The sequence below is a fragment of the Hyperolius riggenbachi genome, chromosome 8, assembly GCF_040937935.1.
Source record: "Hyperolius riggenbachi isolate aHypRig1 chromosome 8, aHypRig1.pri, whole genome shotgun sequence".
Taxonomy (NCBI): domain Eukaryota; kingdom Metazoa; phylum Chordata; class Amphibia; order Anura; family Hyperoliidae; genus Hyperolius; species Hyperolius riggenbachi.
The window spans coordinates 175,812,440-175,828,840 of record NC_090653.1 but is presented as its reverse complement, the minus strand read 5'-3'; the positions used below and the strand labels follow the sequence as shown (position 1 = coordinate 175,828,840).

General features: G+C 45.5%; 1 protein-coding gene across 9 annotated transcripts in view; it reads right to left on the bottom strand.

Annotated features, from left to right (window-relative positions):
* The window catches only part of LOC137527196 (uncharacterized), a 334,365-nt gene that overhangs the window by 145,266 nt on the left and 172,698 nt on the right, over window positions 1–16,401 (bottom strand). For 6 of the 9 annotated variants that reach the window (XM_068247681.1, XM_068247688.1, XM_068247689.1 and 3 more), the window contains one exon: window positions 11,009–11,108. The exons of the other annotated variants lie outside the window; for them this stretch is intronic. In XM_068247681.1, coding sequence (XP_068103782.1) covers window positions 11,009–11,108 — 100 coding nt within the window. The remainder of the gene's footprint in view (window positions 1–11,008; window positions 11,109–16,401) is intronic. 9 annotated transcript variants of the gene reach the window in all.

Genomic DNA, 16,401 nt, shown 5'->3' with positions numbered 1-16,401 from the left:
AGTCCCGATCGTCTGGGGCTCCATCCAGCTGCGAGGAGGGCGTGGCTGATTCAGCGGGCGTGTGACGTCATGACGCGTTTCGGCGCTCTGCGCCTTCGTCAGATGGCGTCACACGCGTACAGGCATACATTTATAGTGTTGCGCTGTATGATTGCCATAGTGGCAGGGATAAACTTTCAATAAACTTTATTAAACTGGCAGATACGTGCCACTCGAACGCGGAAGTTTAGGCGTCTCAGGTGGCATTTGAATGGAAATTATTGCGGAAGCATAGTGAAAAGACTGTGCTATACAGCCCACCAACTTCCGTATGTAAAAAACAGGAAAATTTAGATAAAAATAATTTGATACTCGATTGAGACCATCATATTAGCCTATCGACGTATTAAAAACCATAAACTATAAAAAAGTTATAAAAAGTTGTAAAAAATACATAATAATGAATATATTCAGATTTCAGATTTTTCTTTAGGCATAGGCCCTGCTTGATACTCGTCTAGTGTCTTTTTTATATACTCGGACTTATAACCTTTCTCTATAAATTTGTTGGACATGTATGCATATATATTGGTTTATCAATTCATTTGTAAATAACTTTTAGTAAAGTTTGTCTTGTATATGTATGGATTAGCTGCATTCTTAATGCGGAGGATGACGCGCTGATAAGTGCTGCAAACCTTTCCTGTCCATGAGAGTTTCGGTATTAGTGATTTATGCATGCAAATTGCCCTAGTACCAATGGCTGCTATCATACCTCCATTATATTCATTATTATGTATTTTTTACAACTTTTTATAACTTTTTTATAGTTTATGGTTTTTAATACGTCGATAGGCTAATATGATGGTCTCAATCGAGTATCAAATTATTTTTATCTAAATTTTCCTGTTTTTTACATACGGAAGTTGGTGGGCTGTATAGCACAGTCTTCTCACTATGCTTCCGCAATAATTTCCATTCAAATGCCACCTGAGACGCCTAAACTTCCGCGTTCGAGTGGCACGTATCTGCCAGTTTAATAAAGTTTATTGAAAGTTTATTCCTGCCACTATGGCAATCATACAGCGCAACACTATAAATGTATGCCTGTACGTGTGTGACGCCATCTGACGAAGGCGCAGAGTGCCGAAACGCGTCATGACGTCACACGCCCGCTGAATCAGCCACGCCCTCCTCGCAGCTGGACGGAGCCCCAGACGATCGGGACTCGCGCTGCTGGCCACAGCGCGACATCCTCTCCTGTCGTGAGAAGCGGTTGGCTGTCCGCTAACAAGCGTATACACTGATTGTGTTTGTGAGTATAACTTTTAAACCCTAAATAAATCACCTTTTACGATTAATGCGCTATGGCGCGCTCCATCTTTTTTTGATTGTTTTGCCAAAGTTACCCTGCCACGGAGCGTCGCAGTGCAGGACATCCTAAGAGGAGTGCATCTCCAACGGGTCACCTAGGAACAGGAGCGCAGGATATCTTTCTTTGTGTCTGTGATTATCTGATGCTGTAGCTGATCTCATGTTGGGTCACCCCGAGCCCAAATCATTGGATGAAGCTATATCATTAGCAATAAAGATTGACAGGCGAGTTCGCTATCAGACGCAGACTCGGACTAAGGTTTCAGGGAGATTTGCTTCATGTACGTTTTCTGCTCCTATGCCTTCCTCTCCACCATCTGACGAGCCAATGCAAATTGGGCACGCCAAACTTTCTGAGGTTGAGAGAAACAGAAGACGGATGGAGAAATTATGTCTGTACTGTGCTGACAAAGGGCATATGGTTTCTGCTTGTCCCAAGAAGGCGGAAAACTCTATCGCCTAGGAGTAACTGGAGGTACTACCCTAGGCGATCCAGACTTACCTCTAAGTTACAAATGTTTATTGCTCCTGTGCTCTATTACCTGGGAAGGCCAAGTTCACTCCACCCAGGCGTTCATAGATTCGGGTTCAGCGGTTAACGTAATGTCACAAGATTTTGCCGATCAGTTTGGTTTTCCGTTGACTTTTGTGGGACATCAGGTCAAAATTACAGCCGTGGATGATTCTCCACTACCTATTAATCAGACCATTTCTCAGACTCCTATATTGTTGTGTCAGATTGGGGTCTTGCATAAGGAGCAGATACAGTTTCTGGTGCTCAAGATGTCCACCTCCACTATCATTTTGGGTAAGCCATGGCTAAAGAAACATTCTCCTCAGATAGACTGGAGTTCCAGACAGTTATTTAACTGGTCTCCTTACTGCCATCATCATAGTTTGGAGAAGGTTACTATAGCCGCCACTGAAACCCAAGTGGAGGGAACCTCTGAGCCCAGCTCTGAACCCCCTGAGGTAGATACCTGGGTGGATTGGGTGCCCACGTTAAGCCCATTCCAACAGGAGGCCCCCGAGGGGAAGCCAGAGGGGGTTCTTTTTGTGCCATTACAGTTCAGATTCAAAGTTCTACATACTTTTCATGCCCATAAAAATGCTGGTCACCTCGGGATTGCCCGCACACAGGAATTTTTGGACCGCTGTGTCTGGTGGCCCTCGCTAGTTTCAGATTGCAGAGAGTTTGTGGGTAGTTGTTCCATCTGTGCTAGGAGTAAGGCATCTCGGAGGGCTCCTGTGGGTACTTTGCAGCCACTTCCAGTGCCTGAGCAGCCATGGACCCACGTGTCCATGGATTTCGTGGGTGAATTGCCTAGCTCTGAGGGTAAGACAGTCATATGGGTGGTAGTTGACAGGTTTAGTAAGATGGCCCACTTCATTCCCTTGAACGGACTCCCCACTGCCCAGGAGCTGGCAGAACTCTTTATACACCACATTTTTAGACTGCATGGGATTCCAGAAAGTGTGGTGTCAGATGGGGAGTCCAGTTCATTTCCCGGTCTTGGAAGGTGTTCTGTCATCATTTGGGAATGAAGTTATCATTTTCCTCCGGCTACCACCCACAGACAAACGGTCAGACCGAAAGAGTCAACCAGTCGCTAGAGCAATTCCTTAGATGTTACGTGGCTGAGGTCCAGACAGATTGGGCTAAATTTTTGCCTTATGCTGAGTTTGCCTATAATAATTTGAAAAATGCCTCTTCGGGATTCTCCCCCTTCCAGATTGTTACAGGGAGATCACCGAAATTCTCACCACTACCAGTGGTGTCCTCACCATTTCCAGCTTTCTAACAATGGCAAGGGACTTTAAAGGAAATTTGGGGAATGGTGAAAGAGAATTTAAAGAGAGCTTTTTCCACACAAAAGAAACAAGTGGATTTGGTGTGGGTTTCTACTCGACATCTGACATTGAGACAGCCTTCTTCCAAGTTGGGTTGCAAGTTTATAGGACCATACCCTATTTCCAGAAAAGTCAACAATGTTGCCTATGTTGTCTCGCTCCCACCCAGTTTCAGGGGTGGTAGAACTTTTCATGTGTCTCTCTTGAAACCTGCAGTACATGTGGACTCCACTCCCCCCCCTCCTGTGGTAGTTAATGGGGAACCAGAGTATGAGATAGAGCAGATCTTGGACTCCAGATTGGTGCGCAATTCTGTGCAGTACTTGGTTCATTGGCGAGGATATGGTGCAGAGGAGTGATCTTGGGTGCCAGTCTCTCGCATGCATGCGGAGGAACTCAGAGAGGAGTTTCATAGGTTGCATCCAGATAGGCCGGGTGGTGCGTGTCCGGAGTCCAAGCCTAGAGGGGGGGTACTGTAAGAAGCATGGATCTGGCAGCTGCTGACTTGCACGGGGGGTCTGCAGCTGCCTCTCTCCCTGGCTCTCAAGCATTATCCGTTCCCTTGGCGTCTAGCACGCCGGAAACGATGTTATCTCCAGCTCATAGGGTTTCTGTCTCGCGCGTGCGAGCGCGGAGACAGGACCTTTATGCGGGCAGAAGGCGCATCAGCTGACCTGCCGGTCGGCTGACGTCACTGATGACTCTCGCCACGCCGATTGGCAGATTCCGTGGTGAGAGTGGCTGGAAGCGTGCCTCCGCTTTTTAAGCCTCCAGTCTTCATTCGTTCCCTGTCTGCTGTCGTGAATACTTTGTGTGAACGCTCAGACCTTAGACTAGTGCCAGGTGTTGAAACCAAGGACTTCACACCATGACTAGGATTGTTGTTATATTGTATTTGATTACTTGTGTATGATTCTGGCTATAACTCTGACCTTGCTTACTGCTTAAACGCTTCTGTACTTCTGCCTATCTGATTAGTTGCTGAACTCTGCCTGATTACTGATTACTCTTCTGTCTCACGATTCTGTACTGATACTTATCTCTCTGTTGCCGAACCTAGCCTGTCTGACCTCTCTACTCACCAGTGGGCCCTCGCCACTGGTGAGGTACTATTGTCTCACCAGCTTCTCTGGGGATATAGTTTCTTATTGCTCCATTAGTGACTGATAGCACCTTTCCAGCTCCTCTGGAAAGGTCTGATCAAGTCTATACAGTCACTTTCACTACTAGTACCTGGCCAGCCCCTCTGGTGAAGGACTAGTCTGTATTTTCCTATTCTCTCACTGTTTGTACCTATTCCAGCCCTTTGGAAAGGTCTGTGCTAGTATATACAGTCAGTGTACTGATAGTACTTTACCAGCTCCTCTGGTAAAGTTCCTCTCTACTATTAAAGTTACGGTTGCACTAATATGCAACTCTGTCGGTATCTCTTCCAGCTATACTTGCATTATTGGTGATTCTGCAGATCACCACATAATCAGGTATAGTGTCTGTATTGTTGGTGATACTGCAGATCATCTATAATCAGATGTCTGAGTTGCAGCACCCAACTGTTACACTGTCACACAGGTGCAGTTAACAGGTATGCACGGATGGGTATATAAAACAGTGTGTGGTCACACGGGTGCAGTGAGCAGGTATGTAGTGACTGGTATATAAAACTGCCTGCTGTCATACAGGTGCAGTGAAAGGTATACAGTGACTGGTATTACAATACAATGTGCAGCTGTCACACAGGTGCAGTTAACAGGTATGCACTGACTGGTATATAAAACAGCATGCGGTCACACAGGTCAGGTGCAGTGAACAGGTATGCAGTGACTGGTATATAAAACTGCGTACTGTCACACAGGTGCAGTGAAAGGTATACAGTAACTGGTATTACAATACAATGTGCAGCTGTCACACAACAGGTGCAGTGAAAAGGTAGGCACTGAATGTGCTGGGCCTCGCACAGTATAGCAATTAGCAAGAACCAGCTGCAACAAACAGGGCTATATATGCAGTGTCAGTGGGCCACACACAAAAAAAAAACCCACATCACAAGAACATTAGCTCTCAAAGGAGTTGTTTTGGTGGTGCTTTTCAGCAAAAAATATCAGCAAGGAGCAATCTCTCCAATGGCTCTCCCTTCTCTCATTAATACTGCAGCACACAGAGTGAGAAAATGGCCGACACTGCCGGTGGGGGGTGGGGGGGGGGGGAGTGGGGGCTCCAGGAGGGAGTGCATCCTGATTGGCTGCCATGTGTCTGCTGACTGAGATGTAGAGGGTCAAAGTTTAGCCCAATGTTGTAGTATAGGGGTTGGGTCAAACCGCCATAAAGTTCGCGTTCAGCCATGAACGCGAATCCGCGTTGTTCACGTGAATAAGATCGCATGCGAACCATCTCTAGTCCAAAATAACTATGTAACTATGTAATATGCAGCGACCGCCAAATGTCCAGCATTCGGTAATTAAACATCAACATATGGCGCATGCGCATCACGTATCAGCAACGCGTAAACATCAGCATGTCGCGTACGTGCATCACATATCAGCATCACATATCACCCAGCATCAATTACACCCGGCGTATAAGATGACCTCTGACTTTTCAGAAGATTTTCAAGGGTTAAAAAGCAGTCTTATATGCCAGAATATACAGTAACTGTCAATGTCGGTACCATTGGCATCAATGCAATTTGTAGTAAAATCAGGTTTTTTTCGTGAGGACCTGAGATGATTTTGAACAGCCATATTCGGGTTAAATATATAGCAATGACCCAAATTCGAACAACAACACTAGTACAGAATGTTAATCTTATCTTTAATGAATTCGGCACTATCTGCTGCAGCACTACAGGATCTTCTCAAAAAATTAGCATATTGTGATAAAGTTCATTATTTTCTGTAATGTACTGATAAACATTAGACTTTCATATGTTTTAGATTCAAATACACACAACTGAAGTAGTTCAAGCCTTTTATTGTTTTAATATTGATGATTTTGGCATACAGCTCATGAAAACCCCAAATTCCTATCTCAAAAAATTAGCATATTTCATCCGACCAATAAAAGAAAAGTGTTTTTAAAACAAAAAAAGTCAACCTTCAAATAATTATGTTCAGTTATGCACTCAATACTTGGTCTGGAATCCTTTTGCATAAATGACTGCTTCAATGCGGCGTGGCATGGAGGCAATCAGCCTGTGGCACTGCTCAGGTGTTATGGAGGCCCAGGATGCTTCGATAGCGGCCTTAAGTTCATCCAGAGTGTTGGGTCTTACGTCTCTCAACTTTCTCTTCACAATATCCCACAGATTCTCTATGGGGTTCAGGTCAGGAGAGTTGGCAGGCCAATTGAGCACAGTAATACCATGGTCAGTAAACCATTTACCAGTGGTTTTGGCACTGTGAGCAGGTGCCAGGTTGTGCTGAAAAATGAAATCTTCATCTCCATAAAGCTTTTCAGCAGATGGAAGCATGAAGTGCTCCAAAATCTCCTGATAGCTAGCTGCATTGACCCTGCCCTTGATAAAACACAGTGGACCAACACCAGCAGCTGACATGGCACCCCAGACCATCACTGACTGTGGGTACTTGACACTGGACTTCAGGCATTTTGGCATTTCCCTCTCCCCAGTCTTCCTCCAGACTCTGGCACCTTGATTTCCGAATGACATGTAAAAGTTGCTTTCATCTGAAAAAAGTACTTTGGACCACTGAGCAACAATCCAGTGCTGCTTCTCTATAGCCCAGGTCAGGCGCTACTGCTGCTGTTTCTGGTTCAAAAGTGGGTTCATGCTTCCATCTGCTGAAAAGCTTTATGGAGATGAAGATTTCATTTTTCAGCACAACCTGGCACCTGCTCACAGTGCCAAAACCACTGGTAAATGGTTTACTGACCATGGTATTACTGGGCTCAATTGGCCTGCCAACTCTCCTGACCTGAACCCCATAGAGAATCTGTGGGATATTGTGAAGAGAAAGTTGAGAGACGCAAGACCCAGCACTCTGGATAAGCTTAGGGCCGCTATTGAAGCATCCTGGGCCTCCATAACACCTGGGCAGTGCCACAGGCTGATTGCCTCCATGCCACGCCGCATTGAAGCAGTCATTTATGCAAAAGGATTCCCGACCAAGTATTGACTGCATAACTGAACATAATTATTTGAAGGTTGACTTTTTTTTGTTTTAAAAACACTTTTCTTTTATTGGTCGGATGAAATATGCAAATTTTTTGAGATAGGAATTTTGGGTTTTCATGAGCTGTATGCCAAAATCATCAATATTAAAACAATAAAAGGCTTAAACTACTTCAGTTGTGTGTATTTGAATCTAAAATATATGAAAGTCTAATGTTTATCAGCACATTATAGAAAATAATGAACTTTATCACAATATGCTAATTTTTTGAGAAGATCCTGTAATTAATTTTCCCCAAGCTTCCATGGCAGCACCCCATACCCCATAGGACAATATAACTATAAAAGTCTAATCAGCCCCCCGACAGGTGTCTTTTTTTTCTTTTCCCTCACCTCTAGGACTGGCGGGTGTTTTTGCCTGCATAAACGTTTTATTTTTCCTCCTTTACCAGCCGCATCATGTGGCTATCGCGCAGGCTGCCTCCCCTGCTGCAAGGCTGTCTATACGCTCTAAATAGAGTAAATTGGCAGCGACCCCGTTCTGCTGTGTCTTGGGGGTCCCTTCTAATTCCCTTCTGAGGTTCTATTTTAGCACCAAGGGTGTTATGGAAGAAGATTTGGATAAATCTTTATTACTTACCGGGCTAATAGCTCAGACTGGGTGGGTATCTTTCCTCCCTGAGGCTTCATAGCGTGTCTGTGTGCTGTGATCAGCTGTTCCTATTCCCTGGTGGTCTAGTGGTTAATGGCGGCGAGGCTCTCCATTAGCGTGCGCTCCACGCTGGCTTCTGTTTTCATATGTGCTTCTGCCTGGTTGGAGCGCAGTCGGGACCAGAAGTTCAGCTTTCGGCTGCGTTGATTGGCTGGCTGGTTGATTGGCTGGGAGGACACGTATTCGGCCAGGGACGGGGCGCACTTTGATGATGCACCTGTCTCTATTTAAAGCGGAGGTGCATGCTGGGCGAGTGCTGAACATTTCTACACTGCCTGGCAGGAGAAAAGAGTGTCTCAGCCTAGTCAGATAGTGTGACAAGGCTGTTTCTTTCTCTCATGGCTTTTTTTTCTTCTCTGATCTGCCATTGATCCTGCTTATCCTTCCTATCTTTCTAGCTTGTTGCTGCTTTTCGGTAGCTATAATATGGATACCTATGTGCCCTCCACAGACCAGCACTATTACTACAGGTTAGGGAGTCTAAAGATAAGTTTCTTGGACTTCACAAAACAGGAGTGCTTATAATTTGTTTTTGGTTTTTTTTTGTAGCGAAACAAAATCTCGCACTAAGAGAAGATCCTTGCGGTCTCCAAGAAGGCATACTTCAGGAGGACAGTCTGAGGATAGAGCAAGGAGAAGAAAGTCGAAGCACAGTACATTTTGCAGAAGATCTAAGTCTAGATCAAGATCTCCGGAGCATAGACAACAGGAAAAACTCTGTTGGGCATGTGCACAGCCTGTAGTCCCGGACAAGCTTGTTTGCGCCACCTGCTTCCAGGAGTTAGGGAAGGAGCCAGTTTCTGAGCCAATGGATGTCTCCGGTATAATTCAAAAGGCTGTTCAAGACTCAATACAAAATTGCTTATTGTCTGTCTCTACCACCACAGTCTGCTTCAGTGCAATAGGGTGTGTGTGTGTGTGTGCGTGCGTGCGTGCGTGTGTGTGTGTGTGTTGCCACCGAACTTGTAATGCGGATGTCTGGGAGGAATCCGGGTCGGCTGTCAAACTATCCACAGATAGCTATCCGGATTTCTGCCCAACTGGTCGGATATCTGGGTTATCCGAAATCCGGATGAGCATCCCTGCTTACAGCCTACATGAGATAGCTTCACAGTGTGTAGGCTCCAGATCCACCCTCCCCCTCGAGTCTTGTGGTCCTGCAGCTTCAGCTGAAGAGAGTGTGACAGACAGCTACAAAGGGTGGTGAAGACGTGTTTTTTTTTCTTCCCTCTTAGGGGTGTGTGTTTATATACAGTGTATGTACAGACTGTATGTATGTGTACAATGTGTGTATGTACAGTGTGTGTATTTATACATGTGTGTATGTACCGTGTGTGCATGTATGTATAGTGTAGGTACAGTGTGTGCATGCGTGTAGGTACAGTGTGTGCATGTGTGTATTTACAGTGTGTGTTTGTGTATAGTGTATGCATGTGTGTGTGTGCATGCGTGAATGTACAGTGTGTGTATGTGTGTATAGTGTGTTCATGTGTGTATATACAGTCTGTGCATGTGTGTATGTACAGTGTCTGTATAGTGTGTGCATGCGTGTGTGTACAGTGCGTGTAGTGTGCATGCATGTATGTACAGTTTGTGTGTACAGTGTATGTACAGTGTGTGTAGTGTGTATCCGTGTATGTACAATCTGTGCATGTGTGTATGTACAGTGTGTGTATAGTGTGTGCATGCGTGTGTGTAGTGTGCATGCGTGTATGTACAGTGTGTATGTACAGTGTATGTACAGTGTGTGTAGTGTGTGCATGCGTGGATGTGGAGTGTGTGCATGTACAGTGTGTGTGTGTGTGTGTGTGTGTGTATAGTGTGTGTACAGTGTGTGTATAGTGTGCATGTGTGTATGTACAGTGCGTGTGTGTGTATAGTGTGTGCATGCGTGGATGTACAGTGTGTGTATGTACAGTGTGGGTGTGTATAGTGTGTGCATGCGTGTATGTACAATGTGTGTGTGTACATGCGTGTATGTATAGTGTATGTACAGTGTGTGTATGTATAGTGTGTGTATGTACAGTGTGTATTTTCTGGTGAAACAGTGGCGCAATACACGCATTTTCTGGTAAAACGTTGCCGCGTTATGATTGTTTTCTGATGAAACGCTGCCGCAACACATTTATTTTCTGGTGAACCGCTACCGCATTACGATTGTTTTCTGGTGAAATGCTTCCCACATAACGATTATTTTCTGGTGAAACATTGCAACATTTAGTGTATTTTCTGGTAAAACGCTGTTGCATTATGATTATTTTCTGGTGAAATGCTGCCGCAATACGTTTATTTTCTGGTGAAAAGCTGCCGCATTACGATTATTCTCATGAGGTGGCTCCAAGGGGGAAGGGGTGTGACGGGGGGATGGGGGCGCCACAGGTTTTCTCGCCTGGAGTGACAAAATGGGTAGAGGCACCCCTGCTTGTGTCTATCAAAAGAACGTATCTTATTGCAGCGTGAAGCACGCTGGATAATGCAAACAAATGCCCTTGAACAACTTAGTCTAAATGAGAGAAATGAGTTAGAATGCTTCCTTGAGAAATGAAAATTAGTAGTTGTTTAGTCAAAATGTGTTTTTGCACTTCATATGACATCCGCTCCATGCAGTTTTCTGGGCATCCATGGTTACCAAGGTTTCTGGGGACGTGGCATACACATGTCGGCTGAATTGCCCCACAGTCATTTAACTCACGCTGCGGTAGCTCGCCCCCTGTCAGGAACCTGCAGTGAACAAGCGCCAGCCAAATGTAGCCTCCTTGATCACGCAACTGTAAGTGCTTGCCATAACTTTTGGATGAATGTGTGAATTGCACTGCCAGCTTCATCCTTTCTCTATTATCAGACCTATGTATGAGAAAGGGAGAGTAAATAGGGACTCCCAGCTTCTCTGGCCCTATATTTACCCCTCTGTACAGTTGTATTTTACACATGTTGCAGCATCAGACAGATAAAGATAGCACACTTACTGGAAGATTTTCTGAACAGACTCTGAGAAATGGCAGGATGCTGCAAGGACATAACCTAGATCTGTGGGTATGGCACATATTCTCCCAGTGTTAAGTAGATCTGAAAAAGAAACACTAATCAGGTTTATTAAATAAATCTTACATCTATGAATAATTTATTAATTACATTAATACATCTTTATTAAATTAATCTACAGTATGTGGATGGGCGGTGCCAGCACTGCTATTCAATATGCGGGCCGCCGATATTTATAGGTGCAGTGGGCCACATCTATAAGTTATTCATTTTGTGTTTGGGTGCCAGTGAAAATGCCTTGGGGGCCGCATTCGGCCCGCGGGCCATAGTTTGAGGACCACTGGTGTAGAGGGATGTGGAGGAGATGTCCCATGGCCAGAAGCCAGTAATGTATGGCTCCGCTGCCTGTTCTGCTCTGCATTTGCACACAGTGGCGTAGCAATAAGGGTTGCAGAGGTTGCGACCGCACCAGGGCCCCTGGACCAGAGGGGCCCACTAGGAGCCTTCCTTCGTCCATCTTATTAGCTTTCATTGGGGCTATGCTGGTAATGAACACCTCTATATGTGCATTGCATAGTGGTTATCCTTAACTGTAATGAACACTGGAGAGGCAGCTGTGGTGAACAGCGCTACCACCGCAGCTGCCTCCATCTTCCTGCCTAGTAGTCTACCCGCGTTTCGGGTGTCTAGCACGCCGAGGACGGGTTGGTCAGCTGCACATAAGGTCGCCTTGTCGCGTGCGCGCGCGCACAGACAGGACCTTTATGCGGGGAGGAGGCGCGTCAGCTGACTGGCCGGTCGGCTGACGTCAGAGGAGACACTCGCTGCTCCTCATTGGCTGAGAGGACTAGGCGTGCCGGAGGGGTCTCCTCTGATTCATAAGCCAAGCTGAATCACTCGCATCTTGTCTGCTGTTGCGAATACTTCGTGTTAGCGCTCAGACCTTAGATAGTTCCGGTGTGCTTTGATCCGGGAGGAAACGGGATTTCACACAAGATAGGAATTGTTTGATAGCAATAATTATAATTGATATTATTGCCTCTATGTTTATGAACCTTGCCTGAACTCTGATTATCCTTTTGCCTCACGATTCTGTACTTCTGCCCATCTGATCTTGCTGCCGACTCTGCCTGTTTAACCTTCTTGTCTTTGCTTCTGATTTTGTACTGTATCTGTCTGTCTGTTGCCAACCCGATTAGTCTGACCACTCTACTCTCACCAGAGGGCCCTGACTCTGGTGAGGGACTCTGTACTGTTAGCACTCTGGTGAGGTATTGCTAAACCTATTAGTACTACTGTTGCACCAAGCACTGTACTTTGCTAGTAGCTATCACATCAGCTGTCTGGTATACTTGCATTATTGGTGATTCTGCAGATCGCCATATAATCAGGTATATATCTGTATTATAGGTGATACTGCAGATCACCTAATAATCAGAACTCTGTTTCTTGCTGACACAAATCGTTATAGAACAGCAGACCATAATGTCTATGGACGCACTGTGTAGCCAGGTTGAGGCCTTGACCACAGCGGTGAGCAATATAACCGTGTTGGTCAATACCCAACAGACTCAGATCACCCAGCTGTCTGGAGCGGAGCAGTTAATTGAAGCGCAAGTTGAAATGGGCACGGCTATTCCGCCAATGCATTTATCGGCTATATCAGTCTGTCACGGCGCAGACTGTATAGTATGGGCGCATTTAACGGCTATCAAGCTTTAATGTGTTTTTGGGGGTTTTTTTTGCGGCTATGGCTCGCTAGCTTTATTTTGATTGTTTGTGGCCATGGTGCCTGCGGCTATGATTTTAACCTCCCTGGCGGTAAGCCCGAACTGAGCTCAGGCCCCGCTGGGCCGATTTGCATAATTTTTTTTTGTTACACGCAGCTAGCACTTTGCTAGCTGCGTGTAACCTTCGATCGCCGCCGCCGCTGCCCGCCGATCCGCCGCTATACCCGTCGCCGCAGCCGCCCCCCCCCAGACCCCGTGCGCTGCCCGGCCAATCAGTGCCAGGCAGCGCCGTGGGGTGGATCGGATTCCCCTTTGATGTCACGACGTCATCCCGCCCCGTCGCCATGGCGACGGGGGAAGCCCTCCAAGAGATCCCGTTCTTTGAACGGGATCTCTTGATCTCCGTTCGCCGGTGGCGATCGGAGGGGCTGGGGGGATGTCGCTCAGCAGCGGCTATCATGTAGCGAGACATTGTCTCGCTACATTAAAAAAAAAAAATTAAGAAATAGGTATTTGCTGCCCCCTGGCGGATTTTAACAAACCGCCAGGGAGGTTAATTTGATTTTTGTGTCTGCGCCTGCCGCTATGGATTTCTTTAAATTTTTTGGTGGGTATGGTGCCTGCGGCTGTGATGGCTATGTGCTGTGAACACGCTAATAATAGCGCGAGTTAATTATTTCCTATTATTATTTCCTATTATTTCCTATTATTTCCTCTGTTTTGGCATGCTTCCCTGCTATTACTTCTCCGCTTTCTCCGCTACGTCAATTGACAGCTATGGCAACATTTTGCGCTATCCTGGTAGGGTGTCAATAATTTATCCACTTCCTGTGTGGCTGTATATACTTGTCACAATATTGGCATGTACATTTGAGAAATAGCGCTTATAGTTCGTCTACGATATAATTATCCTCAAGCTGTAATTCATTAGATTGAGTGGCACAGTGATCTGTAGCCTTATGGTAGCAGCTATAATGAAGTTAGGAGTCCTTATCTACTCCATCCAAGACAACGTGGGTAATAGTTTAACGGAGTCCAAAGTTGCCTGCTGTTTCCATAACGATGGTTGATGCCCCTGTGATTGTCAGCATGGTGCAACATACTTGCCGAATCAATACCCAATGCAGGCTAGGCACCTATGTTTGGCTTTTATTGCTCCTGGGCACCTATACCGTTGGTCCCCAGCTCCCATTTCAGCGCCACTTTGTGGGTCCAGAACCACACACATCAGCAGTGGCTATAGGAGTGGGTGCTCTACTATAACCAAGTTAATTTACTGTGGATGTCTGCGCCTGAACTTTGCTTTGGGGGTTTGACAGGGGAAACAGCTGTGGGGCTGCAGACACTGACTGCAGTGGGTTCTGAGGACTGGCTGTGCCTCTAGGAGCTCATCTGTACTATAGCTGGGCAGGGGCAAGTGTGTGTGTGTGTGTGTGTGGGGGGGGGGGGGCGCAGGGTTTTCAGCTGTGTGGGCTCTTGGGGGTACAGCTACGGCATACAGGGGTTGTTAAGGGCAGTTAACTTTGTGGGAGGGTTAGTGTTAGGATGTAGGGCAGTGAATAATAGTCACTATAGGAATATCATTAGCAATATTCAAATAACCTCAATAACGACAACCCCCCCCCTCCCTCCCCCCAAATGAACAGGCACATATTACAAACAAAAGAACAAAAGAGACATCAGGTCACTTGGGCACCAAATACATCTCCTGGCGCAGCCACCATCTTTCCCTATCAGTTACGTGGAGTCAGCCTCAGCAAGTGAATGGATAACAGGTGTACTTACCGATCAGGGCAGGCTGAGTAACAAAGCTAACAAAATCTACTTGAGGCTGCCACAGTGTGGATGCGGTGGGAGCCTGTCCAAGCAGCGGCTTCATAAAGTGTCATTGCCGCTGTATTTTATTGTTGGACTTGGTACTTTTCTAGCCAGTGGCTACTTATACTAATACAGGCTGATTGCTTTGGGCCAGCGGTGGAATTGAAGTCCTGCTCTTTGGCAAAAACATGTTTTCTGTTCACCTGCTGTCTCCAAAGAGAAAGATGTCCCTGCTCTGCAGGTGATGTCTTTGGTGCAGCTGTGTACAGCTGATCGTCTGAGCTGACAACGGCTACATGAGGCAGCCATAGTGTGGATGCAGTCTGTGCAAAGTTATTGGACTCCACTCTGGTCCTACCAACAAATAACAGGTATTGTTGTCGCAGTTAAGATGCTTTTTGACTGGGTGACTGTCCAAGCAGCTGCTACATGAAGTATCATTTTCGCAGTGCACAACCATTTAAAGGCCCTTTTCCACTAGCAGTCGCTAGTGTTAACGCTGAACCCTAGCGATTGCTGAATCGCAAAAAGCAGGAAACCTCCGGCGTTTGCGTTCACGATTTTGCTATGCACTGTACTGCATAGCAAAATCGCGGCAAAGATCGCTCCACAGCGCGATCGCGTTTGCCAAAAAAAGAATCGCGGTAGTGGAAATTGCCTACCGCGATTCCCATGTCAATGTACAAACCGTAGTGATTAAAAAATCACTAGCGGTTTGTGATTTTGCGATTTAGCATCGCAAACGCCGCTAGTGGAAAAAGGCCCAAACTGCTACTTATAAATGTACAGGCTGTGGTTGGGTAACTTTGTGGGAGGGCAAGTGCTAGTTTTAGTTTAGTGTTAGGATGTAGGATAGGGAGGGGGTTAAATATTTTAATGCAGCCTGTGATTGCCATTCCAGAAGACGAAGTAACATTCCTCAGCTCCTGATGTAGCCGCTGTACAAGGGTCAAACATAAAGCAGTTGTCAGAACAAAGCCGATGACCTGTAAACGCACTACAAGTCCAGCACAGGCAGAGAATATATTGCCTTCCTTGTGACAGCCCTTATCACTTCTAGTTTCCCCTTTTAAACAGCGGCAACATTACACTATATACTGAACTACATTGAACTGGCCAGACTTGTTAAACTTGGACTCCTTAGAGCAATTAAACTATTACCCAGGTATCTTGGATGGAGTAGATAAGGACTCCTAACTGGATTATAGTTGCTACCATAAAGCTACAGATCACTGTGTCACTGTGACTGGGTCTAATGATTTACAGCTTGAGGCTAATTATATTGTACATGCATTATAACCGCTATTTCTCAAATCTACAAATGTTATATAGTGGCAATAACTGTTACAAATGTAATGTAACAAGTGGCTGTTACAAATGTAATGTAACAGCTCTGGTCATTACTTACAGATCACCGCATGTAAAACACATTTGCAAAAGCAACATGGATGTTATTATCGCATTCCATCCAATGCAGCTGCAGGTATCATGGTTCTAACTTTACACCATTAATCAAAAGTAACAGCTGTTAATCTTATCTGAAAGCACATGCGCTGTCACATAACTGGGCAAACTTAAGTTTGTGGGTTATTTCATGCGCAGATAAATAGCAACTTTAGTAATACCTTTTGTATGCCGCAATAAAATTTGCCCGATTACTTGTTGTGGCTATAAATAACAACTGTAGTAATACAGTACCTTGTGTGTACCGCATTTCTGAGCATAAGTAGGCAAACTCCTTTTAACAATATTTTGTTGGGCAGATAAATATCGACTTTATTAATACATTTCCTAGTGCTCATTATCAAAACCTACGATAAATAACAAAT